Raw genomic sequence first — 26,444 nt, 5'->3', positions numbered from 1 at the left:
GACTGGGGTCTTTGGGGTGTATATTTTTCTGTACCAGCAGGATCCAGTACAGAACCACCCTTAGGTGACTTCTTTCTAATGAATGAGCAGGGAATAAGCTCATCTGCCTCACTGCATTCTCACCTTGGCATTGAAAATGCTCCTGGTTTTGTCTCTCCCTGTGAGGTGTCCCTTGGTTGAGTTACTCAGCTGAACCAAGCATCGAGGATCTCTCTCTCTACTTCCCCTTGGAGCTTCCATCCATCTACCATGGCTAGACATAGTCTTTGAAGTTGCATATTAATTCTGCAGCAAAATCTTTCTTCTCTGCAATATGTGTTTATGGATTCAAGAGACCACCCCAGGGAGGAGTAAGGGGTTTAAAAATAAAAATTTTCAGTGATTTCTGGGAAGACAGTAGATGAAGGAGTTTCCAGGGATCCAGACTATGATTGCCTACAACATGCGTACATGTAGCGAGCAGCTCTTTAAAGAAGATGACACAAAGTAAAAGAGCCCTGTGCTTCTAAGTATATTCATAGTGTTGGGAAAATTGCATTATGAAGAGCATGGGCTTTTGAGGATAAAAATGAGAGACTAGGGTAAAGAGAGGTTTCCAAAAGCATCAAAGGACAAATGCAGAAGGGAAAGGAACAGGATTTCTAGAGGCAGAATATGGAGGTCGTACGAGTTTCTGCTATACACTCAAGGATTGTTTCCTTCCAAATGTATTTGGCAAATCTGGGCTTCTAGATAAAGCAGTGGTGGAAGATACAAGCAGAACGAACTAGCAAAGAGGGATTGTAACCTCAAAGTTACAGCAGGGCTTTTGGACTAAAGAGTCTGAGATAATAGGGACCATCAAAGGCTTTAGACCTGATCCAAATCACGTTGGAAGGACAATTATGTGTAATCTTCACCTGCAGTTTCCTTCACAGAGTAGGACCAGTTAGGCTCTTTGAACCTCCACATGTGCCCGATTGCAGCCGGATCTGAAGGTACCAACAGAGAAAAAAATAAGGGAAAATGTGAGAAGTCCCATGAAGCAACTTTCCATTGTTGGTAGAGAAATTCCCCTACCCCTTTTCAGTCTTTCACAGAAGCAGCATATGGAATGGGGTAGCAGCAGACAACTTGAAACTGAGAATCACCAAGGAGAGCTTGGTTCCCAGCATGGGAGGGCTTCCCCACTGTCACAGGCTTTTTATCTTAGTTACGCTTTTAAAACGTAGAAATGAGGATGTTCTCACTTTAAAAACTTTGAACCAGTCTTTTTTCTTTTTTTTTTCTTCTTTGGTCTAGTAAGACATTAAAGGCAGCTTTACTCAAAATCAAGTAGTATGACTGATAAAATGGTAGCCGTTTAATCTCCTTACAGATGACATCCGTTGGTCATAACCTCGTAAGTGCCATTTTAGAATCTGTGATTTAAGTCTGACACAGTTTATATGCTTAAATTGTCATCATTTGCCATGGAGGAAGGTTTTCTGTTGTTGCAGCATCTACTCCTTCATAATTTTTTATCTTGAGTCCTAGCAGTAGTTGGGAACTCAAGGAGAAGCAGCATTGGGTACTGGAACTTTAGTTTCTCGGGTCAAGTGGGGACAATGACACATGGTTCTCAGGGTTATTGTGAGTATCAGCAAGGTGGAGTGAGCCTGTGCCTGGCACATGGGAAGTACCCAAATACATGGTGTTCTAGAGTTGCAGTTGCTGTGGCTGCATCTACAGCTGCTGCGGTTGTAATTATGAAAAACAGAGAAACTTGATAAATGTTTATTTCCTAGGCTTTATTTATTGCAAGTCCACGTTATTCGTAGTGTCCCAAGGCTCAGCTGATAGGCAGTCATGCTGTGCTGCCTGGTCTCAGAATGAGTTAGGGACATGGGACCAGCCAAGGGGAGAAAGCAAGAGCAGAAGCGCAGGAGAATCTCTGAGGGTGAAGAGGGGCCTCCTGTTTGCCCAAACACCTTGGATGTCCCAAAGGGATAGGAAGGTAGAAATGCGGGAAGTAAAGGAGGCAGCATTCAAATTCAGCTCGAAACTAGTGCTTAGGATATAAAGAAGATTCCTTCTCCTTAAATCACATGCTTCCTGGCAACCTCCGAACTTCCTGGAATTTTTCTAAAGATTTCCAAATACTCTAGAGCAATTTACAGATTGGTTCTAGCAACCAGTAACATAACCGCGTAAACTTGTTATACAGTACTATATAATAGGGATGTTACAGAGATATACTATCGGATGTTAAGATTGTTTCTTAGAGTTAAATATTTGTTTCCAAATCTGCTTTTAACTGTTAGTAACATTTTCATCTGTGTTAGAGTAGAATTGTCTTAACTTGTTTAAATGGGCATTAAGAAGTTGCTGCATGCCTCTCACAGTTCCAGGTACTGGCCACCTTTTGTAAGCATTTTGTGATACAGTTCTTAATCATCACAGACTGGCTGTTAAAATTACATTAAACAGGTTTCTTCCCCTTTTTTGGTTTCTAGCTATATTAACTAGTGTGAGTTTCTGAAGATAGCTTAAATACTTCAAATTAAATTTAGTAGCACTGTATTTTGGCCCATGCACTGATTTGAGAAACAGAAATCTTATGTACCTCCTGTCTCCTAGATTATCCCCTAGAAGAAGGGCCAGTTAAGAATTCTAGCACCAGAAAATATCATTCCTGATATAAAACTGTTGATGGCAGTTTTACGATGAGATAGACGATACCTTGCATTTTCTCCCTTGAATTATGAATATGTCCTTAAAGGAACTCATTTAATTTCTGAATGTTTAAATAAATTTTTGTAGATTAATAAATTAGGTGATGGTATAAAGTACTTTTAATTCTTTTCAGGCTTCTGGGAACCAAATAATAAATTTAAACTCTCACCAGCAACCCTAATCCGGTTTTCCTGACATCTCAGATAGAAGGGTTTGTAGTAAGATAACAAACAAAGCCAGTGTTTACCCTGAAGCCATGGCTGGAAGACATGTGGAGATTTGGGAGCCACATTAGGTCTTGGCAGGAGCAGTACTCCTCATTTCGAGGAGCTGCTAGAGTCTTGTCTTTGCATTTTCTATCTTTCTTTAACCATTTGAATAAGAAAATGCTCTTTTAAAATAGTCATTTTTCTGGATTTTGATTTTTTGAGTGAAACCAAATATTATTAGTGTGGTCTACTTTATTTAATAAGTTTCCCAAAATGTTTCTCTTTCACCCTCAGATAATTTTGCTTATTGGTGGAATCTAACCCTGAGTTTAAAATTTTGAATTAAAAAAAAAGAACCGAAAGTCTAAAGCATTAATTTTTTTAATTTAAATATTTAGCTTTGGATTACCCTTATTAAAATTAAATTTGAAAACCAGGCTCATTATGATTACATTTGTTGGTTAGTATATTTAAAAAAAAAAAAAAAAGCTCCGAGCTGCAGTGTTAGGCACTGACCGATAGCATGTTGTGGTTATCACAGTGACTGCCACACTAGAAAAGAAAATTTTTTTCCTTGGGGCCACAGTGTTTTATCTCAAAAATAGAATAAAAACTTTGAAAACAAAACAATCCTTTCTAATTTAATGAAAAATTTATTTTTTATTGTTTTCTGTGGGTGAGTTGTATGCAACTTGAAAAATAGTTCACATGGCTCCCAAGGTGGAGACATGCGAGTTCCATATGCTTCACGAGGCCCTGTACTCAGAACTAGCATGAGTTAAATACAACTCACATGGCAGTTAATGTGTTAAGAACTAAAGTATAGCAAAAACCAATGTCATTGAATCCCTGCAAAGTAAACATGGTGCTCTTTCCCTTTTATTGTGGTGGTGATTTGTTCTACTGGTAAACTTCGTACAAGTTCCTTCAGCAAATATTTATTAAATAGCTACTGTATGACTGGCACCACGCTCAGGCCAACACGGGGTGGGGGGATGGAAATCATCTTTGCTGGTGGTCAGGGGGCCAGAGAGACCATGGGAACAGCTCTCAGGACCCTGAATGTGTGAGATGCTGGAAAAATGTCCCCGGTGGCAACTCAGTCCAGTGGAGAAGATGAACAGAACAGTGTGGAAATGTGGTCCCAGGAATCTGCCCCAGGTGATTTGAGCCTAGAGAAGGGAGTGGCCTATTAGGCCTTGGAAGCAGGATGTAAACTAGAGCCTAAGACTTCCCTGAGGAATTATAGTTAGGTACAGGAATGGAGTATTAAAAGTGTTTAAGAATTTGCCAAATTGACTGGAGGGGGTGGGCATTCCAGGCAGAGGGAAAAGGATGGAATGTGAAGTCATTGTGTCTTTGGGAAAATGCAGCTAGTTTGTACAGTTTGCTCAGGGGTGTGTGGAAAGGGGACAAGAGAGGTGCCTTCGCGGAGCACTTGAATGTTTTCCAGGCACCTCACAACTCTGTGAAGTAGGTCTCCTTAGCTCTATTTCAACAGGAGGAAACTGCTGCTTGGAGAAGTTGGGTAACTTGCCCCAAATTGCCCAGCTCATGAGTGGCAGGTGTTACTGACTCTCTGGGTCACATCTATCACCATGCTGGACAACTGGGCTAAGTTATGTGGACCATACCCAACAGACTTTGGGAGGAATTCAAGAATTTAATGTCAGTTTTGTCTTCAGAAATGGCTATTAATCATTACACTGGAGAAAAAGGGTATAAATGGAAAGAACCATGTAGCAGTGGGGGTAGAAGATGATATGCGAAAGTGAGGCCAAAGGAGGAGCCAGGTGGGGAAGTGTAGGATCCAGTAAGAAGTAGGAGCCCAGCCAGGGTGGTGGAGAGGAGGGGTAGATGGGAGACATTTGGAAGTTTGACTTGACCAGTTTTGGTCAGTGGTCTCCTTGGGTAGGAAATGGTCTCCTTGGGTAGGAAACCCAGGAGGAAGAATAGGATGGGGGGGGGGGGTAGAGTCCATACTTAAGCATGGGAAATGGGCCTGCTGTCCCCTCTCCTCATGCTCTGTATCTAGCTCCTCCTCTTCTGCCAAACTTCCTTGGGGCTGATCCCAGGACTTCATCTCTCTCTGTTCTCCCTCTAGGTACCTCACCCAGTTCCATAACTTAAATACTGTCTATAAGGTGACAACTCCCAAATTCACCTTTCTAGTGCAGACCTCTCTTCCTAGCAGCAGACTATAATCACTTGTCTACTTGACATCTTTCATCCACATGGACGTCTCACAGGCATCCCAGGCTATGTAGAGTTTGGGTCTTGCCTTCCCAGCCACAAAACCCACCTCCCTCTCCATCCTCCCCACCAGCCACTCAGTTGCTCAAACCAGAATCCTAGGAGTTGTTCTTGAAATACCCCTCTGCCTACCTTTCCATATCAAGTTAATCATAAAAGCAAGTTGATTCTTCTAATAAGATATCCCTTGAATCTTCTTTCTCTATCCATCTTCTCCATAATCTCACTAGTTCAGGCCACCATCATCTCTTAGAGCCTGGGCTAATACAGGGTCACCTGTCAGGTCTCCCCAAGCTCCTCCCCAAGCCATTGCACACAAAGCAGCTGCTGTGCGTGTCATAAGCTCCTACTCATACTGCGTCCTTGGCATGGGCCTTCCTTCGTTTCTTCCTACCTCTGATCTTTCGCATGTGCTGTTTCCACTGACTGGAATGGTCTTCCTCCAACAGACTCATTCTTACTCTTTGGTTATTGAATGGCATTTCCCCAGAGAGATCTCTAACCACTCATTTCTTCCATAGCATCCTGTTTTTTCTTTCAATGCAGTTCTTGCTATTGTCATTATAAATGGATTTAATGTTTACTTCATTTGTCCACTGACATATGCATATCAAGCATGTTAGTGCCAGATACCATGCTGGGAGCAAGGATGCAATGTTGAGTCAAGCAGACATGCTAGAATCAAGCAAGAATTTGTAGAAGGCAAAGGCATCTTGGTGACATCTGGATAGAGAGCAGACTACGGGTGTTCAGCAGCCGATGCAAGGTAGTCAGGTGTATGTAGTTAGAGTCATAAATGGGATCACTCAGGATTAGAATATGGCTTAGAAAAAGCAGAGAACCAGTGTCTGCATTTATATCTTGCCTTACTCTAGAAGGATTTCAGGTGAGTTGAGATTGGGTCCCTAGTGAGTGCCACGAGGTATAGGAAAAGAAGAAGTGAAACTATCAAGGAACAGACGACTAGAGTGGCTGGGAGGTGGGGGGAGTACAGGAGAAGGTGGGATTCATAGAAAAGCCAGGAGTAGAGGAAAGTTTTAGAATGCTACTGAGATGTCAACATGTCAACGTACCGGGGTCAAATAAACTAGCACGGATGGCATCTCTTGCTTTAGCAGTTGACCAGCCTGAGTAGTGTTGGGCAGGAGGGGAGGAGGAGGGGCTAGACGCCCGCTGGCTGCACGCTGGGAGGTTAGTAGGAGAGGATGTGCAGTGTGTGAACTACTCTAGACGGAAGCTTGGCGCTGCGGAGACAGAAGAGAAGTGGGCAGATGCAGGGTCAAGGGAAGATCCTTGTTTCATGCAGCATGCAGAGGTGGGCTTTGGTGCTGCTTTCTGCTGGGGCAAGTGAAGAGGGGGTGGTTGAAGGCTCAGGAAAGAATGGTGGTCTCTGAGGCACAAGTAAAAGGAGTAGCTTTGATCCAAACCCTTGAGTCTGGTGCCTTCCCTCGGAAGCAGTTGTACTGTAGTACGCATGCCTGGGCCTGGAATTAAACAGCTTTTGCCCACCTTTCTCCCAGCTTCCATGTATGACCTGCATAACTTGAGCAGGTACTTTTCCTCCTGGGGGCGTGGTTTCCTCTTCTGTAAAAACCTCATTGGAAATGGAAAATCGAGTGAGATCTTGCACATAAAGCTCTTCACACAGTGCCAGGTCCCCACGTGCTCTGTCACGGGAAACAAATGAAAGAAAACAGGTTGAGGAGGGCCTTAAAAAGGGCAGTTCAATTGATATTCTGATTGTGTTTTAAATATTTCAGAAATGTGTTTCATTCATTTAACAATTTTTTCAATAAGAGCATATGCACGTTATGCACCAAATGTTTTGCTTGTGGCTGGCACACCGTCTATAATCTCATCTTGAGAAGTATTAAGTCTTTGTGGATAATGTAAAAGCATCAGCTGCTTGAATAATAGGGGAATGTCTGAGAAGTTGAACCATTGTACACACATAGGAAGCTTAGGCATTTATTCTTTTCAGAAGAGTCCTTCCTATTTTGTGTTCTTGCCCTTTAATAATGTTATTTATGAGGAAAGAAAGCTGAAGTTTACACATTGCTAAAAATCTGAACTGATGTAATCTAATCTTTGTCCTTGAATCTTGAATGACATTTCTTACTGAAAATCAAATGACTTATAAGAGATAATTCTGGTCCCTAATCCCTGAGCATATCCATTAAATGGATTTTTACGATCAAATATTTTTACGTATATTTTATGAGCCATTTCCTATTTTGAGACTTTTCACAAAATCAGTTTGTGTATCAATAATGTCAGCCAATGATCTTTCATTTACCAATGAATTGCAAATGTAACAGGCAGAATGTTATCAAAGACAGTGGAACTAGCGCAGCAGAAGGCGTCTGCTGGTATGTGGTAGTTTGGAGTTGTCACAGCACTACTATATCCTGCCATATAAGTGTGTGGCTGTTAGTTCACGGCTTGTGCAGTGTCTAAATATGCTGACTGCCTTACCTATATGGCACCTCCTACCATTCGTTCCACAAAGCTTGTGCTGCTGCACTCTCACTGTGTCTTTTCTTTCCCTGCTGAAGACTTAGCTTTGGCTCACATTCCTTTTCTTTTTTCTTCTCACCAGTGGACCGTATTGTGGGTCTGGATCAAGTCACGGGGATGACTGAGACAGCTTTTGGCTCTGCGTATAAAACCAAAAAGGGCATGTTCCGTACCGTTGGGCAACTCTACAAAGAATCGCTTACCAAGCTGATGGCTACCCTGCGCAACACCAACCCTAACTTTGTTCGCTGCATCATTCCGAATCACGAGAAGCGGGTGCGTGCATGTTAAGCAAAACATACACAATACAATAGTGTTTTTAACAATAGTGTTTAAAATTGATCTAGGTCAGGTTACAAAGATTAAACTATAAAACTATTATTTGCTTGATTAGGCTGGAAAACTGGATCCGCATCTGGTGCTAGATCAGCTTCGCTGTAATGGTGTCCTGGAAGGGATCAGAATCTGTCGCCAGGGGTTCCCCAACCGGATAGTCTTCCAGGAATTCAGACAGAGGTATTGCTAACTTGTACCTTTTTTGTGTATGTATCATAGCTTATCTTAATATGAATGAAAACAGTGATATAATGAAGAAATATTTTTCCTTGTTCCCTGGATAGTTTCAGTTTTTTTAAATAGAAAGCGACAATCGTTGTTACCTTGATTATTGGTAGGAAGATTGAATATCTACTGTATAAAAAGGCAGTGTGCTAGGAACTGCTGGGGGTGCTGCAAAGTCCTGTCTTCAGAGCCCTGGAGTTAGCTGTGAGATAAACAATGAAAGCTGAAAACTTACAGCTTACTCATTCAGACGGTTCTACCTAGATTCAAACATAATTATTATTTTATTTGTTTATTTATTTATTTTTTATTTTTTTTGGAGACAGAGTCTTGCTCTGTTGCCTGGGCTAGAGTGCCATGGTGTCAGCCTAGCTCACACCAACCTCAAACTGCTGGGCTGAAGCGATCCTTCTGCCTCAGCCTCCCAAGTAGCTGGGACTACAGGCATGCACCACCATGCCTGGCTAATTTTTTTCTGTATATTTTTAGTTGTCCAGATAATTTCTTTCTATTTTTAATAGAGACAGGGTCTCACTCTTGCTCAGGCTGGTCTCCAACTCCTGACCTTGAGCAATCCTCCCGCCTCGGCCTCCCAGAGTGCTAGGATTACAGGTGTGAGCCACTGCTCCCTGCCTCAAACATAATTATTTTTAAAAGTGGGGTTTTTTTTTTACATAGATGAGTAATGTATGTTGAAGAGAAATAAAAAGTAAACAAGAATCATTCAGGAGTGATTCCTGAAAATATAGTGTGATTTTTCTTTCCATCTTGTTTCAATTAGTATATCAGTGTGTGTGTGTGTGTGTGTGTGTGTGTGTATGTTATATGTATTTTTTCCAATATATATGTTCGTATGCACAAACACATGAATGCAATTAGAGTCCTTTAGCTAAAATAGAAAAGGGAATAGGTTAGATTAGAAAAGGACTAAGAGAAAAGGGGAAAAGATCAATGTACAATAGAAATGGATATGAACATATGACGGGAAATAGTTATCTTAGGATTTTCTTCAGTAATTCTTTTTAATGGTTAAGTTAGTTTGCTTTTTTCTGGAAATCAGATTTCGAGGTCTGACAGCATTTGTTTTTCAGTGAAATAAATGGAGCTGCCAGGTCAAAAAATAGCCCTGTGCCTTTTCTCCCACTGTTCAGATGGACTCAACTTGAGAAGTTCTTCCAGTCCCCACGTGCCTAGGAAAGGCATCATTCTGGCCCCACTGTATGATAAATAGCCTGGTAGATTTTCACTCTTTATTGGTAGGAGAAAAAGGAGACATAACTGGCATCCAGGATATCATTGATATAGCCAGGATTCATCCTTTAATATAGCCAGTGTCTTTTTGCTAAAAAAAATTGTTCTAATTGAGGTGTAACCTATATACAATGAGGAGCACAAATTTTAAGTGTACAGCTCAGCGAACACCCAGACCAATGCCGTTTTGAATGTCACCCTGATGTTTTTGAATGTTCTAAATAGAAGCCTGTAAACATTGCTCTGACAGCCTTTCCTGTTACCTAATAAATGCCTACAAACTGACAGTGACTTACTGTACAAAAAGCCAGATTAAGGATGTGAACATTTTGTGGGAAATGAAGAAAAATGAAAGGTTTTTAAAACACCGTGCTTCTGATTCTTCCCTGCCACAACCTCCCAAACCTAGTCTTTGACCTGAAAGAATTAACCTCATTTTCACTTTGATTCATATTATAAGAGATAGAAACTAGATCGGCAGAAAATCTCAGATTATCACCTGTTCATTTCTTTGCTCTGTAATGTGTATTACCTGTCATTTATTGCCCCTTAGAGCAAAACTCACAGTTAGTAGGTAAACCTGTTCACAAAGTTCTACAAAAGACTTTGGAATCTTTTCCTACAGATACGAGATCCTAACTCCAAATGCTATTCCTAAAGGTTTTATGGATGGCAAACAGGCCTGTGAACGAATGGTAAGCTTTTATTGATTTTTATGGTTTGTAGACTAAGAAAATAATCTTTCCTATAGCAAAAAAGAAAAACGGACTCTTTCTCTCTTAGATCCGGGCTTTAGAATTGGACCCAAACTTGTATAGAATTGGACAGAGCAAGATATTTTTCAGAGCTGGAGTTCTGGCACATTTGGAGGAAGAAAGAGATTTAAAAATCACAGATATCATTATCTTCTTCCAGGCTGTTTGCAGAGGTTACCTAGCCAGAAAGTAAGTGGATATTCATCAGTTAAACGTTCACTAAAGATGTGTTTGTGCTAAGCATTGTGTTTTGTGCTAGGGATGCCTGAGTGCATGAGATGTGTCCCTGCCCTTATGGGAATGACTTCTGGTGGAAGAGAGAGCCAAGTAAACACATAGACACACCAAATAAGGGGTGCCACAATAGGAGATGCACAAGGGGCCAGGACAGAGGGGCTGGGATCCTGCTTCAGCTTCTCCGACCTACAATGTCAAGGCTGGCCCTGGGAATGGAGGAGAGAGCATTCCAGTGAGGGACCTATAGCAGCAGCCTGGCAAGAGTCTGGTGTCATTTAAAAAGGCGAAGCAGCCCAGGGTGGCTGGTGCACAGTGAGAGGGAGCAAGGTGAGAGAAGATGCCTGAGAAATGGGCTCTGGGCAGGGTTTGGAAGTGCAGTGGAAGGACAGTGAGGGGGAATCTGTGTTTGCAAGGCCACCTGGCTGCCCTGTGCAGAATCCAGGAAGCAGGCCAAGAGTAGAACTGGGTGGGCCGGTGGGAAGCTGTTGTAGTGATTCAAGTGGAAGATGGTGGTGCCTGGGCCCAAGAAGGTGGTGGCGGAGATTGAAAGGTTGTTGGATTTGAGATAGAATTGAAAGGACTTAAAACTGGTTTAAAGGGTAACTGGTGGTTTCTTTACTTCTTATTGAAGACTTAGGCTTTGGGAGTGAGAGAAATTGAGAGAAGTGAATAGTCTGCCATGCAGACAGCTTTGACAAACAGAATATGAGCACCTGGCCTGGAAGTTAACGCTCTGCAATACTGTTCTTCAGGCAGGAGCGGGAAAGCAGCTGTGGTTCCCAGGCAGGCTGCTTGCCCAGACACCGGTGGCAGGGGCTGCAAACAGAAGAAGGTGGAGGCAATGTTTGTGTTTCTTTGCCTATAAGATAGAATACTGAGTTAAAAGGCTAGCATGGAAAGTTCAAGAAAAATAGATGGTATCTGGCCAGGTGTGGTGGCTTATGCCTGTAATCCTAGCACTTTGGGAGGCTGAGGCCAGGAGTTCGAGACTAGCCTGAGCAACATAGTGAGACCTCGTCTCTACAAAAAATTGAAAAATTAGCCAGGCATGGTGGCATGCACCTGTAGTCCCAGCTAGTGGGGAGGAGGATTGTTTGAGTCCTGGAATTTGAGGTTGCAGTGAACTATGATACCACTGAACTCTACCCCAGGCAAGACTTTGTCTCCAAAAAAAAAAAGATGATGTCCTCAGTGACTGATATCAAGAAGGAGCAAAAGACTTGGGGTTTTATATATTTATGCTTCAAGTATATTTAAATACTAAAGTGAACTTGTTCATAGCAAAGACCCTGCGTATCCAGTGGATGGCAGAATGCCAATTGTAGCATCCGGAGTGAGCACCAGCAGGTGTCTTTCTGACTTCCTAGAGTTAATAAAAAAACTTTACAACTGCCAGAAACATACTACAGCTGTCAAAAGTGCAAGAAATGAAGTATATAAATATACTTTGTGTGGCTTTTTTCATTGACATCTAAACCTTGTTTGCAAAAATGTTGAGATAGGAAATAAAAAACAAAGATATTGCACTCACATTGTCTCATCTTAAGGACTTAAAACTAACAAATCCATGTCCTCCTAAATGTAAGCCAGCAAGCCCATGTCATTGGCAGCCCCTGTTAGTCACACTGTGTATATGTGAGTTAAAATTAGGATACATCAGTAAAAGAAGACAACCTATTCCAAAGAACCAGATTAGAATGTGTAAAAAGGCAGAACAGTGCTTACAATAGTCAAAAAGATAAATATCTTTATGGAAATCCTTGAACTTGAGGCTGAAGCATCCTGGAGGACATTGTGATAACCGTAAGAAGAGGGGAGGGACAGTAGTGATTTCCAGGTACTTGAAGACAGGATGCTGTGTTTCAGACGCACGTCACGGAGCGGCCTCATGAAAGCCGGCGGACAGCGCCTGACACGGAGCAGGTGCTCGGTAACTGCCAGCTGCCTCATCCCACTGAACAAAGTGCCTGGCATGTTTCTGACTCTCCGTTCCAACAGGTTTATTAATATCTCCTAGGGGGCCAAGGAAGCAACTAGGGCAGTGGTTTCTAGTAAGAAGATTGGGTGAATGTTCACAGCATTCCTGAAGGCGATCGCCAGAATTGGAAGGTGGATGCTTTAGAGGTTCAAAAGACATTTTTGAAACTATTGTTTTTGTAGTAGAAACTCCTAGAATTAAGACTTGGCCAACCCTTTCTGGGTGGTAGGAATAAGTTAGAAGGTAGGAGGCTTTGTGGGGAGCAAGAATAAAAGCGCTTAGAAGCAGTGGGCTCAGGGGACATTCTAACCAGCAAGGAGGAATTAGTTGGCAGTGTGACAGTTGCGGGATTCCTGTGAGGAAATGTAATAGGTCACAGACCGCTGGAAATTGGTCGTTTGTGCTCTCAAACAGCAACTATCCAGTCCTTTCTTAAGATACTCCCACTTGCATCCTGATACATCTGTTTGCTGGAGTGAATGAATAATTCTAAATTGTTTTCCTATCTTTTCTATCTCCTTCGATTGCTTCTCTTCCCCCAGAGCATCCTGTAGCTACTCCTACAAACAGTTCTAACAGGACTCAAGAGAAATAATCACACATTATTTCTAGGAAGTTCCCAGTTCGTTCATACACTCAGCAAACATTCTGAGGAGAGCTTGCATCTATCAGTCACTTAATTGTGCGCTGTGGCCACAAAAATAACTGGGCCGCGGTCCCTGCTGCCGAGGAGCTCAGAGTCTAGTTGGGAAGACAGTGGCATAAGTAGGTAACTGGAGAGGAGCGTCAGTGCTGTGATGGAGGGACGAAGGGGACGCTGAGGTCATTCTGGTGCTCTGAAATCCGTGCAGCAGACAAGGCAAAATGGGGTTGGCTGAGGAAAAGCTGCTAAATTCCAAGTCTGGGAGGTCCTTCATCAGTATCTAAAATGCAGCTTAGGTAGAGTGTGGGGGTAGAAACCAGACTGCTAGCAGTCAAGGAGTTAGGTCATAGGAATATTGGCCTGTGGATCCTAAAGTTTGGTAACAAGTAGAAAAAGACAAATTGTCAGCAGGAACAGCAGGGTGATGAGCTTTGTTCAGGTCTGGGGTTGTTTTTGGCAGGAGAAGGGGGGGTTTCACAAAGGGGGCTCTATTCCTGAAGGAGAGTGCGCAGGTGAAGTGTGAGAGTCAAGGTCGATAGGAAGTGGGAACTAGACCACGCTGAGGGATTGAGGAGGCAGCGTGGTACAGCAGGGATTGCCCAGCCTAGGGTTCTGCAGTTTACCAGGTATCTCCGTGTCCTAGAGGAAGTCTCTCGACTTCTCTGAGCCTTCATCCGCAAATGAGAGACACGAACACAATAATCTCCAGTCCTACTCCAGCTTCGGGGGGCTGCGCTGTGTTATGGCAAAGTGGGGGGAAGGAAGAGAAAAATGACCCTAGAGGGGAAAGAATATTTCTTCTGTGACAGATCAAAAGAACAACAGGAGAGCAGCTAGTGAAGAACACCAGCAGAGGGAAGGCAGGGGCCTCCTGCCACATTGTCTTGATTGCGTCAGGAAAACGGGAGGTCTATTCACGTCCAAGAGTGTGCGCACGTGTGTGGGGGGGGTGGGTGGCAGCAGGAGAATGTGCAGCGCAGCGTCTGTGAAGAAGGTGCAGGAACCGGTGCCAGTGCTGGAGGTGGGCTGAGCTGGCATGGCTTAGAGCCGGCAGTCCCGTTTCTTTTCGTGATTCACCCGAGGACTTGATTGATAAACCCATTCCCTATTCTGGCCAAATGAGAATGTTCACCTTTAGAAAGTCGTCTTATGACAACAGCTATTAAAACGACCTTTTTCTTTACATAGTGAGTTCTTCTTATTGTTCTTCAGGGCCTTTGCCAAGAAACAGCAACAACTAAGTGCCTTAAAGGTCTTGCAGCGGAACTGTGCGGCATATCTGAAACTACGGCACTGGCAGTGGTGGCGAGTCTTCACGAAGGTGGGCGTGGCCTACTTCTCTCTAAACCCCTTTCTGAATAGCAGAGTTTGGGCTGGGCAAGGCATGGTGGCTCATGCCTATAATCCTAGCACTTTGGGAAGTCGAGGCGGGAGGATCGCCTGAGCCCAGGAGTGTGAGGTTGCAGTGAGCTGTGATGACGCCACTGCACTGCAGCCCGAGTAGTAGAGTGAGACCCTGTCTGCTAATAAACGAATAAACACGTAGCAGAGTTTGATCAGTAAGCACCCATAGGAAAGAGAGAAGATGATAAACTGTTCAACCCTGTCACAGGTGAAGCCTCTCCTACAAGTTACTCGCCAGGAGGAAGAACTTCAGGCCAAAGATGAAGAGCTGTTGAAGGTGAAGGAGAAGCAGACGAAGGTGGAGGGAGAGCTGGAGGAGATGGAGAGGAAGCACCAGCAGGTGTGTGCACTGACGTTGTAATCCACGCCTGCCCTGCATCAGTACGAGACCTTCCATGGATGGCACCTCCCACCCATTTAATTATCAATATCTTTACCTACCATGTCATCTTATTTTATGTGAGGTGTTTTCACTCATTTCCAAAGCCCATACCTTTTGATAATAGAGTTAACAAATACATTATGCCTTACATTTTAGATTTATATAAATTAAAATCAACCTTACCCTTGCATCTTTGCTTTTGTTATTCTTGCTATTGAGCATGTATCTAACACCTTTGTTAGATGAGGCTCCCAATACTATCACCTTCTTGTGTCTGCTTATGAAGGGAAATAGAAAAAAGCAAAAGGACAAGATGCTTGGGTACAAGGCCACCGCCTGCCTCTTCTCTAGCGACAGTGGTCTTGAAGGAGCATCTCTCTTACAGGCAGTTTTTTTCATGGACAAAGCATAGATGCTCAGGAAATGTTTGTGGATGACAATAATAGAATTGTAGTGCTGATGGCCAAAAATATTAATGATAAAGGCTAAGAATATTACTTAATACCAGGCAGACATTAGTAGTGACCATGAACTTGATCACATTTGAATATTTTCTATCTCCTATTTATCTGTCCCTTTGTAACTTATCTTCACAGAAGAACTGTAATTCTTAAAATAGCATGAATTTAATAATATATACTCAGAATAACTTGAAATAATAGGCACAACCAAAAATGCTTTCATCTAGATTATTTTGCTATAGCCAAAAACATATTTGAAAGTTTTACCAGTGATGTTGTATATTTTTTTAACTCCGAGTTTCTTTGGTGACATGCATTGACCATGGAAATCATGGTGAAGATATCTTGTGTATGCACTGGGGACAAATCACAGCACTAGGCGCTTTCTTGTGATTGCAGCTCTTAGAAGAGAAGAATATCCTTGCAGAACAACTACAAGCAGAGACTGAGCTCTTTGCTGAAGCAGAAGAGATGAGGGCAAGACTTGCTGCTAAAAAGCAGGAATTAGAAGAGATTCTGCATGACTTGGAGTCTAGGGTTGAAGAAGAAGAAGAAAGAAACCAAATCCTCCAAAATGAAAAGAAAAAAATGCAAGCACATATTCAGGTATCTGTAATAGTTTTGATTTAGAATCATATTTTGGATATTCAAGTGGATCTGTTGAATAAATAGCAGCTGTGTGTTAGGGTTCTTATGTCCATTGAGAAGCAAGAGGATTCTAGGTTATGGGTACCTTTAGAAAGATGACCATCATTTGAAGCACACATGTAATAGATTTTCTTTGAACATAGCCTTATTGTTTTGAATAGGAATCTTTTTTTATGTTCTGATGTGGCATCTTATAGTTTGCAAAGAGATTCAAAGTCAGAAACCTGCCAGGGTCTACTGCATTCCGTAGATGACCCAACTTGCTCTTTATATGGTCATTAATATAATGTTCACTCCATTCATTAGATAGGCATCTACTAAGTGGTTTGGTTGATAAGAAATGCTTTACACTGACATAGGAGATAGCCAAGGGTCAGAATTTTTAAACATTAACCCTTCCCTGGTACTTATTTTCTTTTTGAAACATAAGCTAAACTTACATAAGTACAACTGTATACATGATGGAATACCCAGACAAATGATATAGACAATTTCTTCTGTCCATATCCTAGGACACACCACCTCTCTCCTGTCTTCCCCCGCCACCCTATCCAGTATGCTCTTGAGCGTCAGGCTGTCAGGATCTGCCACGGTTGCTTCGTGGGTCCAGTACCAAACTAACTTTCTTCCGTGCCTCTCCCTTCATATTTTTATCACCCCACAACTTACCTTTGCAAAGCACAGAGAATTCAGACCTTAATCAAAACCACAATAGATATCATCCTTAGCAAACACTCCATACAATAAATCATCCCGACACCTTTCTTTCATTTTTCAACACAAAACAGCATTCAGATATCCCATAATAGGTTAGCAGAATATCACAGAAGCTGTGAAAAGTGCATACTCTTTAATCCAGCAATTCTAAATCTAGAACTTTATTCAAAAGATAAACCAATGGAAGCCATCTAATTATTCAACAGTAGAGTATTATTAAACCATTATACAATTATAAATAAAAACATTTATTTTCATGGATATGGATATTCATAATATATTAATAAAGATAGTTGCAAAAGCGTGTATGTGCAGTAAGATCTAATTTAAAATATTTATATACCTTATAAATTTACATGTATGATTTTATATGGAAATATCCAGAAGATCTAGAAGAATCTTCACCAACAACAGTGAGTTATCCCTGATGATATTATCAAAGGTTTTGATTTTCTTTTTTCTTTGTTTAAGAGCATTTGCTCATTTCAATAATATTTTACTCATGTAGGATAAGGACACCCAAATTCATCTCCAATCTCCCCAACCTATTTTTTTAACTCCAAATTTTAATAACTTCACATGAAATATTTGTATTTCTTTACTTTATTTAGAAAACAAATGTGTCCTTACAGAAACAAGGTTGGGTTTTGTTTTGTTTTTTGTTTTTAAAGACTATGTTCATATTCTTTTACCAGATTCTTTTAAACTTCTAGTTTTTTACACTATCATAATTCATTATCTCCTTTTGTGACATGGAAATTCATTCAAACACAGTCTTAAAATATTTATGGTATTATTAAATTATTAAGTATTGATTTTTTTTTCCCCCTCTTGTAGCATATTAGAGGTTCTGTATTAACTGCATGGCCCTTAGGAAAACCTGATCTTTTGGTCCCTTGCCTTTTTTTTCCTTTTGCCTATGAGACTTTGCGAGATTTCTGATCTGACCCCTGTTCAATCAGAACTATGTACTAGGCCGGGCGCGGTGGCTCACGCCTGTAATCCTAGCACTCTGGGAGGCCGAGGTGGGCGGATCGTTTGAGCTCAGGAGTTCGAGACCAGCCTGAGCAAGAGCGAGACCCCACCTCTACTAAAAATAGAAAGAAATTATATGGACAGCTAAAAAATATATATAGAAAAAATTAGCCGGGCATGGTGGTGCATGCCTGTAGTCCCAGCTACTCGGGAGGCTGAGACAGGAGGATCACTTGAGCTCAGGAGTTTGAGGTTGCTGTGAGCTAGGCTGACGCCACGGCACTCACTCTAGCCTGGGCAACAGAGTGAGACTCTGTCTCAAAAAAAAAAAAAAAAAAAAGAACTATGTACTAGAGCTATTTTTTGGTAGGTTTTGTTTTTAAGGTTAATTTCCTGATTTTAATATTAATGATTATTGTAGAAAACCTAGAGGACATGAAATAGCACTTAGAGGTTCCTTCCAGCTGCCATTCCCGTTACCTGTATCATTTGTTCTTGCATTATTCTCAACATATGTTAGGTTCCTTAATTAATTGAAATTATGCTGAACATACTGTTATGTTACCTGCTTTTATCACCTTATGAGTGTGGAGTGCAGGGATGCAACTAACAAAATCCATACTGTGGGAAACCGTAGGACAAATGACCTGGTTTTTTAAACAAATAGGTGGTGAGAGAGAGGGAGAAAGAAAAAGGGAGGGAGGAAAAAGAAGTATAGGGAAACCTAGAGTTAAAAGAGTCCTAAGAGACAGATCAGTCAGTCACAATATTTGAAAGTTATTTGTATTCTGATTTAAACAAACACATGTATTTTTTAAATGGTATTTATCTTTTAGAGATACAGCCTGAAGGTTTTATAGATGAAATATGATGTCTGGGACTTGCTTCAAAATAACCCAGGGGAGAAGGGAAAAGGTGGAGGTTTAGATGAAACGAGATTGACCATGAGTTGATGCTTGTTAAGGTTGCGGTGGTGCTTATATGTGGGGCTCTTTATGCTACTCTCTGCTTATATGTGTGTTTGAAGTTTTTCAAAATAAAATGTTCACCTTTTGCAAGGGTTTCATTCTAAAATTAACCATGAGTAAATGATTTAGGCAAAGTTCCTCTTGGAAATTTTCCTAAATTGGCCATACATTGATTTGTATGTACAATCCTGTTCAATAACATGTGATTGTCATATATAATAATGTGGGATATGAAATGAAGATCTGCATGTTACAGTAAAAATAAGTGTAAATTCTAGACTTCCACCTAGTTGGTGACATACTCCGGTTGTGAAAGGTGCACTAGAACTGAGACAGCTCATGTCTCACTGACCTGGACTGTTTAAATTGTTTACATGTTCTCTTTCTCTGGCTGAACATGTATAGTTTAATTCAACCAAATTAAATATGCATTTGATGTAGCTCTGCTGTATTATTCATATTTCCCTGTGTTGCTAATTTTATTCCAAAATATGAATTTTAATTACTGTATGTTATTCCATTTTGCAAATGTACCAACATTTAATTATCAAGACCTTTTGGTAGCATGTTCGTAGTCACTCAATATTATAAATAACTCTTCACTATATGTGTTTTTATGTAAATCACATCTGTGACAATTTCCTGAAATTGCTAGTTTAAAAGTTTTCAAAGCATGCTTCAACTTCGCCATGTTGGCTTCCAGAAGGATTGACCCAGTTTGAACTTTAGCCTATAGTGGATACAAATGTCTGTTCACATAACTATATTTCATACTTTTAAAAATACCCTTGCCGTGTTGAAAATCAGTATGTCATTTTAATGCATTCCTGTGCACTGTGGATGTGTGGTCGAATCTCGTGGAGGAAGTGGGGAGGCTGACTGTGTTCTTCCTCGCAAGGACCTGGAGGAGCAGCTGGATGAGGAGGAGGGGGCTCGGCAGAAGCTGCAGCTGGAAAAGGTGACAGCGGAGGCTAAAATCAAGAAGATGGAAGAGGAGATTCTGCTTCTTGAAGACCAGAATTCCAAATTTATCAAAGTAAGACTATTTCCATGAAAAGTTGATTTTAAAACACAGAAAATATTTATGTTGATTCACTCACTGAAAGAGGCTTCAGACAGAAAATTCTCAAGATTTTAGGTTCATTTACTTGATTTTCTCTTTAAGTCTCTATACAGATTTCTAAAGACACAGGCACCATTTAGTTTTTTGAATCCACCAGACATCCTTGTAATCTTTTGGACGTTGAACCTGTACATTTTGTGTACATGGATCGTTCACTGATGACTTGTTTCCATCTGTGCAAGCGTTAATTCATCCAGCACTGGTTGTGGGACTCTGAATGCCAGGCAGTGGGGCCAAGTGCTAATGGCGGGCACCAAGATGAGTGTGAGCCTTCCTGCCTTTTTGGAATACAGTCGTGCATCGCTTAATGACAAGGACACGTTCTGAGAAATGTGTTGTCAGGCGATTTCATCCTTGTGTGAATGTCATGGAGTGTACTGACACAACCCTAGATGGTATAGCCAACTACACACCTAGGTTATGTAGTAAAGCCTATTGCTCCTAGGCTACATACTTCACTGAATACTGTAGGCATTTGTAACACTATGGTAAGTATCTGTGTGTCTAAACTTGTGTAAACATAGAGAAGATACAGTAAAACCATGGTATAAAAGATAAAGAATGGTATACTTGTAGAGGGCACTTACCATGAATGAAGCTTGCAGGACTGGAAGTTGCTCTGGGTGAGTCTGTGAGTGAATGTGAAGGCCTAGGACATAACTCTACACTACTGTAGACTTTATAAACACTGTGCACTTAGGCTACACTAAATTTATTTTTATTTTAAATGTAACTGCACTACAACATTATGATAGCGGTGACATCAGTAGGCAATAGGAATTTTTCGGCTCAATTGTAATCTTAGGGGACCACCATCGTGCACGTGGTCTGTAGCTGATCAAACATCTTTACGGGGCATGTGACTGTAAACAATCCGCTGGGGTAGGCAGTGCCGATATTACTCATTTTCTCTCTAGTTAAAGAAAGTTGACTTTTATGAGTAACAGCAAACCAGAGTTGTTATTTTGAATGCCTTTTCTGAAGCAGTCAACTTTTTCTATTCAGGAAAAGAAACTCATGGAAGATCGCATTGCTGAGTGTTCCTCTCAGCTAGCTGAAGAGGAGGAAAAGGCAAAAAACTTGGCCAAAATCAGGAATAAGCAAGAAGTGATGATCTCGGATTTAGAAGGTTAGTGTGTGGGGATGGAGGAATTTAGGAGTGGGACATGTGACTGTAGATGTCACTGTAATCAGAACGTGTACTAATAGAAAGTGGTGTACATGGTGATTACCAATAATAATGACCTTCAGTGTGGGTTCACGTATTAAAATTGGTCTCTTTTAAGTTACTTTGTATTGCCTAGTCACTAAGTATTTATGAAGGAATGGCTTAAAATGGTCTTACTTTTTAAAGTTCAGTACTATGGTAAAAGATACTGCCCTTTGGTGGGCATGGTTGGGCTCTAAATTAAGTTTGGGTGGGACAGGCCATTCGGACTTTCTCTGTGTTTAATCCAAAGCTGCAATACAGTGCCTAGGTTTCCCCTTGCAAAGGGACTGGCCAGTGACATAAAAGCTGGCAGGGACAAAGGAGACACTGCTGCGAGCAGCAGTATCTCATTCCAATGGCAAAAGTAATGTCAGGAAATCCTAGGACATTAGAACTTTTACGGAAGAAATAAAGAAAGAGGGTGGAAGTTGGAAAGAGCCTGCAGAACCTCTCCTCGGACCAGCAGCGAGAGCTGTGTCATCAGCGGAGGGAGAGGCCGGCTGGTGGCAGAACGCTCTGTACAGGCGCCTGCGGGGCTGTGCCCACTTTCTTCATCCTTTCATGATGGGGAGGAAATGGGGTTGCTTTTTTTTTTTTTAAAGAACTATTTAGGGTTTTGTTTGTGTATTTGTTTAGTATGGACAAGAGAGGGAATGGCAGTGTGAAATTTTCATAAACCCTTTTCACGAGAATAGGGCTCGCCTGCTAAGGAAGCCCCCAGAAGCGGACAGGCGTGTGTTGTCTCACCTGTGCAATCAGCCTGTGATGCTCAGTCCCATCCCGGCAGCAGAGTGGCTCCTGCTGGAGAACACGGAGACTCACGGGCCGCGTTGCCGTGAGGAACGCATTTGAATGGAAGGGATCACTAGTGCTATTAAGGAATCTCTGCAGAATTTTAGAGCGCAGGGTGGAAAAGATGCCGCGCCCTCTCTGCCCACTCTCCTGCCTTCTCTCCTCCAGTGCTCAGGGAAGGCAGTCTTTTGCGTTCAAACCAGGGGTTCCCATTGAAAGGAGAATGGGTGGCAGGCACCTGGGGCACTGCCCTGCACCTGCGGGGCCACTTTCGAGACTTGGGCACAGTGATGAGTTTGACATGAGAGGACCCAGAACCCTTCGGCTCTTGCAGTGTGGCTTCACTTCCCATGAAAGGATGTCCTTAGACAACCCAGTTTCTTCCTTAAAATTCCATCCTCTTGCTCATTTATCTCCCCTTCAGTTTGATCCTGGTGAGTTTCAAATGACTGAGCAGTTGACACGGTGATCTCAAGGCAGTGATATGCTTTTGAATAAAATGACTTATTTTCAGCTTTGGTCAGTTTAAATTTTGAGTTTACACATATGGTGTGTCACTCAGTGTGTTGAAGAGCTTCTTAAATATTGTCTTAAAGAACGCTTAAAGAAGGAAGAGAAGACCCGTCAGGAACTGGAAAAGGCCAAAAGAAAACTGGACGGCGAGACGACCGACCTGCAGGACCAGCTGGCCGAGCTGCAGGCCCAGATCGACGAGCTCAAGCTGCAGCTGGCCAAGAAGGAGGAGGAGCTGCAGGGCGCACTGGCCAGGTCTGCGGCCGCCACCGCGGCTCTGGGCTGCTCGGGTCCCCGGGGGGTCAGTTCCAACAGGCTCTCACGCCCGGGAGGACCTAAAACCCCAGGGAGAGTGAGATGGGTGTACCTGCTGTTGGGTGTGGCCATAGAAAGGGAAAAACCCCGGCGTACATCATTTGTGTCAGGGCAGCAAGGAAGTCTCATAAGACATTCTCAATAGTTATACTTCAAAATGATTCCTCCTATCATGAAATCCTGGGAGAGTCACACCAGAACAAATTATTTTACCAGTGTTTTGGTTTCTGTAAATTACAGATTAATTTCAGTATATTTTGGAACTTCAGAGAAAATCACTTTTCAGAAATGATATTCCAGCACTTCTAGCATGATTTGATATTTGGTTCTAAACCATTCAGTTTTACAATGAAATCATATGTAATAAATATATTTATATCTAATGTTTCATTTCTTTATAAAGAATATCTATTTGGCAACATAGTTGCAATGCTTGGAGTTTAATTTATAATGTGTTATAGTCAAGAAAATCTTATAACAAAAATTTCTCTCACCTCAAACATCCCAACTATTCCCAATCAGAAGAATTACCAACATTTTAAACCAAACATGTAAGCAAAAAGATGCACTGTGGAAAAGAGGAAAGTAGTGGGTATGAAGGTGACTTGTCTCTGCTGTGTTCCTCGAGCATCTTAGACGCTGCTGGTGCCCCACAGGCTGGGTGCCAGCGTGACGGGCTAGACTGCTTCCCCGAGCAGTGCTTCAACTACGGCAATATTCGACTTCAGAGGAAATGTTTTAATATTCTAATGGTGAAAGTGAGATTATCCTACCTTTTAATGGGGAATCATATCTGTTTGGAAAGGGGGCTGGTCTGGATTCTAGTTCTGGCTCTGCCACTACTGGCTTTGGGGCCTTCAGTGAGTCATTACCTAAGGACCTGAGTATCCATGCAGCCTCGGGCCCCGGGAAGAGGGATGTATGACTGGGGTCTGCTCAAGGAGAGGGACTCGGGCTCGTTCGCCTGAAAAGCCACTTGTACGCTGTCTCTGAGTGCTGCTTGTTCCGGGTGTTTTAACAGAGGTGATGATGAAACTCTCCATAAGAACAATGCACTTAAAGTTGTGCGAGAGCTACAAGCACAAATCGCTGAGCTCCAAGAAGACTTTGAATCTGAGAAGGCGTCACGGAACAAGGCGGAAAAGCAGAAAAGGGACTTGAGTGAGGAGCTGGAAGCTCTGAAAACAGAGCTGGAGGACACTCTGGACACCACGGCAGCCCAGCAGGAGCTACGGTGAGTGGGACAGGGAGCACGCGTGATGCCCGCCGCCCTCTCTGCCAAGGTCTTACAGAATTCTGCTCAGGTATGCCTGCCCTCTTTGGGAGGTGGCGTGTTTTTCTTCATGACAGCAGGTAGGAGGGTGATGCAATAGCAATGGTTAGAAACAGACCAGCCTGTAGGTAGAAAATACCTGTGCAGGGGTGTGTGGAGGGACCAGCAGGCTGAGAGGCATGGGGCGAGATGTGATCAGAAAAGCTGTGGTTAGCCACAGGACAGCTACACACAGAAGAGTGTCATAGATGGAGATAGGACGAGAGGGAGAGATGACACAAACGCAGAAACAGGAGATAGGCAGGGGCCAGGCCCGTGCGGGCAGAAGCAGGGGACGAGAGCAGTGTAGACAGACGAAAAGGGAGGGATGCGTGCACTAAGGTGAGAAGAAGGGGGGGGTGCAGGTGTCAGACAGAGGTGTGCATTGTGCAGCGGCACGTGCAGTACGACAGGAGGCAGCAGCCAGGTGCAGGCATGAAGAAAGTGACAAGCACAGGCGAATGCAGACAGAGAAGGTTCACAGCTAGAAAGCTACAGCGTGGCAGCCCACACACAGCCAGTCACAGGAGGGCTCCAGCAGTGAGCTGGAGAGCAGAGTGCACAGGGGGCTGGCCTGCGGCCCCCCTGGCATGTAGATCTTCTGTCATCAGCAGCTGTAGTTGTGCAGAGAAGCTGTGGGAGATGTTCCAGCTTGCTGTCTTGGCAGAGGCCGCCAGCTCCTCCCAGACTGAAGCCACCAGGTGCCTGAGGTCCACCGGAGGAATCCCAGCCATAAGGGAACCCTTGCTGCCTCGGCTGGTAGATTTGGTGGCTGCATGCGTGTACTTGTATGTGCACACATGCACACACACACACACCCCTACACCCGTGCCGGCTGCTCCAGAGTGTGAGTGATGGGAAGAGTATCCCACCACTCTAGGGAGGTTGCTAAGGCCTGGAATAAAGCAGGAAGGACAGAAGGAATCACCTGTGAAGACAAGCATGGTCAGGGAAGTAGGAAGTGACCCAGAGCAACCAGGAGGGAAACACATTGTGGTGAATGCCCGTGCTGTTCCCAGAGAACAAGGACGTATCATCCGAGTCCACCCAGTAGCCGGAAACCTGGGCACCTTAGTGTCACAGTGTCTGCAGAGCAGGTCAGCTCAGTAGAGCAGTGAGACTGCGGTCAGGTCGTAGGCATCAGGGGAGTCCTCAAGGTGAAGAAACGGAGGTGGTGAGCCTAATGTTGTCCAGGATTTTGGCCATGAATATGTATATGTACAACAGCAATACAGAGGTTGGTTGGTTTTGTTTCCAGCCTGTGTTCCCCACAGAGAAATGGTGTCTTGGGTGGAGCCCATCTGCCAGGCAGGGTTAGAGATTTCCTACCCCACTTCAGCAGAGTAACTGCTTTTAGCAGTTTAAGTCTTGGCCCTTCTCTTTAAAAGATTTGCTTTTTTCCTTTAAATCATCACAATAGATGGATAGATAGATAGATAGATAGATACATAGGGGAAAAGGCTCTAATCATTTTGTTTTTCCCATGCAATTCTTGCAAAAAAAAAATACAGATGATCTGTGCATATTTATTAAAAACATGCATATGTTCAGTTGTACTCATTAATTCAGTTTTGTGAAGAATTTAGATTGACTGCCTCTCAAATGTGTGTGCTACACTCTTGCTGAGGACTGTTAGAGAACTCAAGCCCCTACCTGTCCACTGGTTCCTCTCTGAATTATCTGCTGCATTATTATATAAAACTGACAGTCCTCAGCAAATCAAATCCTCTTCCTCAGACTTATTGGCATTTTAAGTCTCTTAGGACTTATAATGAAAGACTAAAGGAAATTGGATTGTTACCCTGGAGGAGAGAAGGTGAAGGGTTCCTTTGACTTTTGGGTTCAAATAGGGGTTAGGAAGAAAACTATTCACTTAAACGATAATGAGCCGATAGCAGGAGAGATTGTGTTGAAGTCTGATAAGTGAAAGTACTGGCCGCTAGAAATGAAATAATCCTGATGGAAGACTTGCAGAGGACAAGGCCAGACCAGTGCACGTCTTTGACCTCTGGCCAAGTTAGTGGAACTTGTAGCCAAGCTAGGCTGGACCACAAAGAATCTGCAGTGATTCCTTCTGGCTGGGCTGCATGCGACCACAGAGCTGGCTCCCGCTGGGGCCCTGTTCTCTGGGCACAGTGATCGCTGTGCCTCTGGGTCTCACTACCCCACTGGTAAAGAGGGAAAATGTATCCACGCGGGATCACCGTGCGAGTCACTGGTTATATGTTTTAAAGCATAGAACAAGTGAGACTGCGGTCAGGTCTACACAGCAATTGCGTCAGGATGACTATAAGGTTACAGCTAATTAAACTGTGTTAATATAGGTCTTAGCAGGAGTGGTATTTACCTGACTGGTTTCAGTCTTTATCAAACTGTATGCTCAGACACGGTGCTCAGATTGACAGATTTACAGAGTGAGTTGTCACGGACAGTGAATTCTCTTCTAGGTAGTGAAATAATTTTGGTTATTCAAGTTGCCCTCTACATGTTATAGCCAATTGTAAAAATATCAGAAAGCCACGTAAA

At 42.7% G+C, this 26,444-nt stretch overlaps 1 protein-coding gene across 4 annotated transcripts in view; it reads left to right on the top strand.

Moving 5' to 3' along the window:
- Positions 1-26,444, top strand: part of MYH10 (myosin heavy chain 10) — a 135,007-nt gene that overhangs the window by 84,812 nt on the left and 23,751 nt on the right. For all 4 annotated transcript variants that reach the window (XM_069482048.1, XM_069482050.1, XM_069482049.1 and 1 more), the window contains 11 exons: positions 7,756-7,949; positions 8,068-8,189; positions 10,111-10,180; positions 10,269-10,429; positions 14,311-14,419; positions 14,711-14,842; positions 15,745-15,951; positions 19,552-19,689; positions 20,782-20,905; positions 22,375-22,546; positions 23,628-23,840. In XM_069482048.1, the coding sequence (XP_069338149.1) occupies positions 7,756-7,949; positions 8,068-8,189; positions 10,111-10,180; positions 10,269-10,429; positions 14,311-14,419; positions 14,711-14,842; positions 15,745-15,951; positions 19,552-19,689; positions 20,782-20,905; positions 22,375-22,546; positions 23,628-23,840 (1,642 nt within the window). The remainder of the gene's footprint in view (positions 1-7,755; positions 7,950-8,067; positions 8,190-10,110; positions 10,181-10,268; positions 10,430-14,310; positions 14,420-14,710; positions 14,843-15,744; positions 15,952-19,551; positions 19,690-20,781; positions 20,906-22,374; positions 22,547-23,627; positions 23,841-26,444) is intronic.

This window comes from Eulemur rufifrons, chromosome 9, assembly GCF_041146395.1.
Source record: "Eulemur rufifrons isolate Redbay chromosome 9, OSU_ERuf_1, whole genome shotgun sequence".
Taxonomy (NCBI): Eukaryota; Metazoa; Chordata; class Mammalia; order Primates; family Lemuridae; genus Eulemur; species Eulemur rufifrons.
This window is presented reverse-complemented; position numbering and strand designations above follow the sequence as displayed.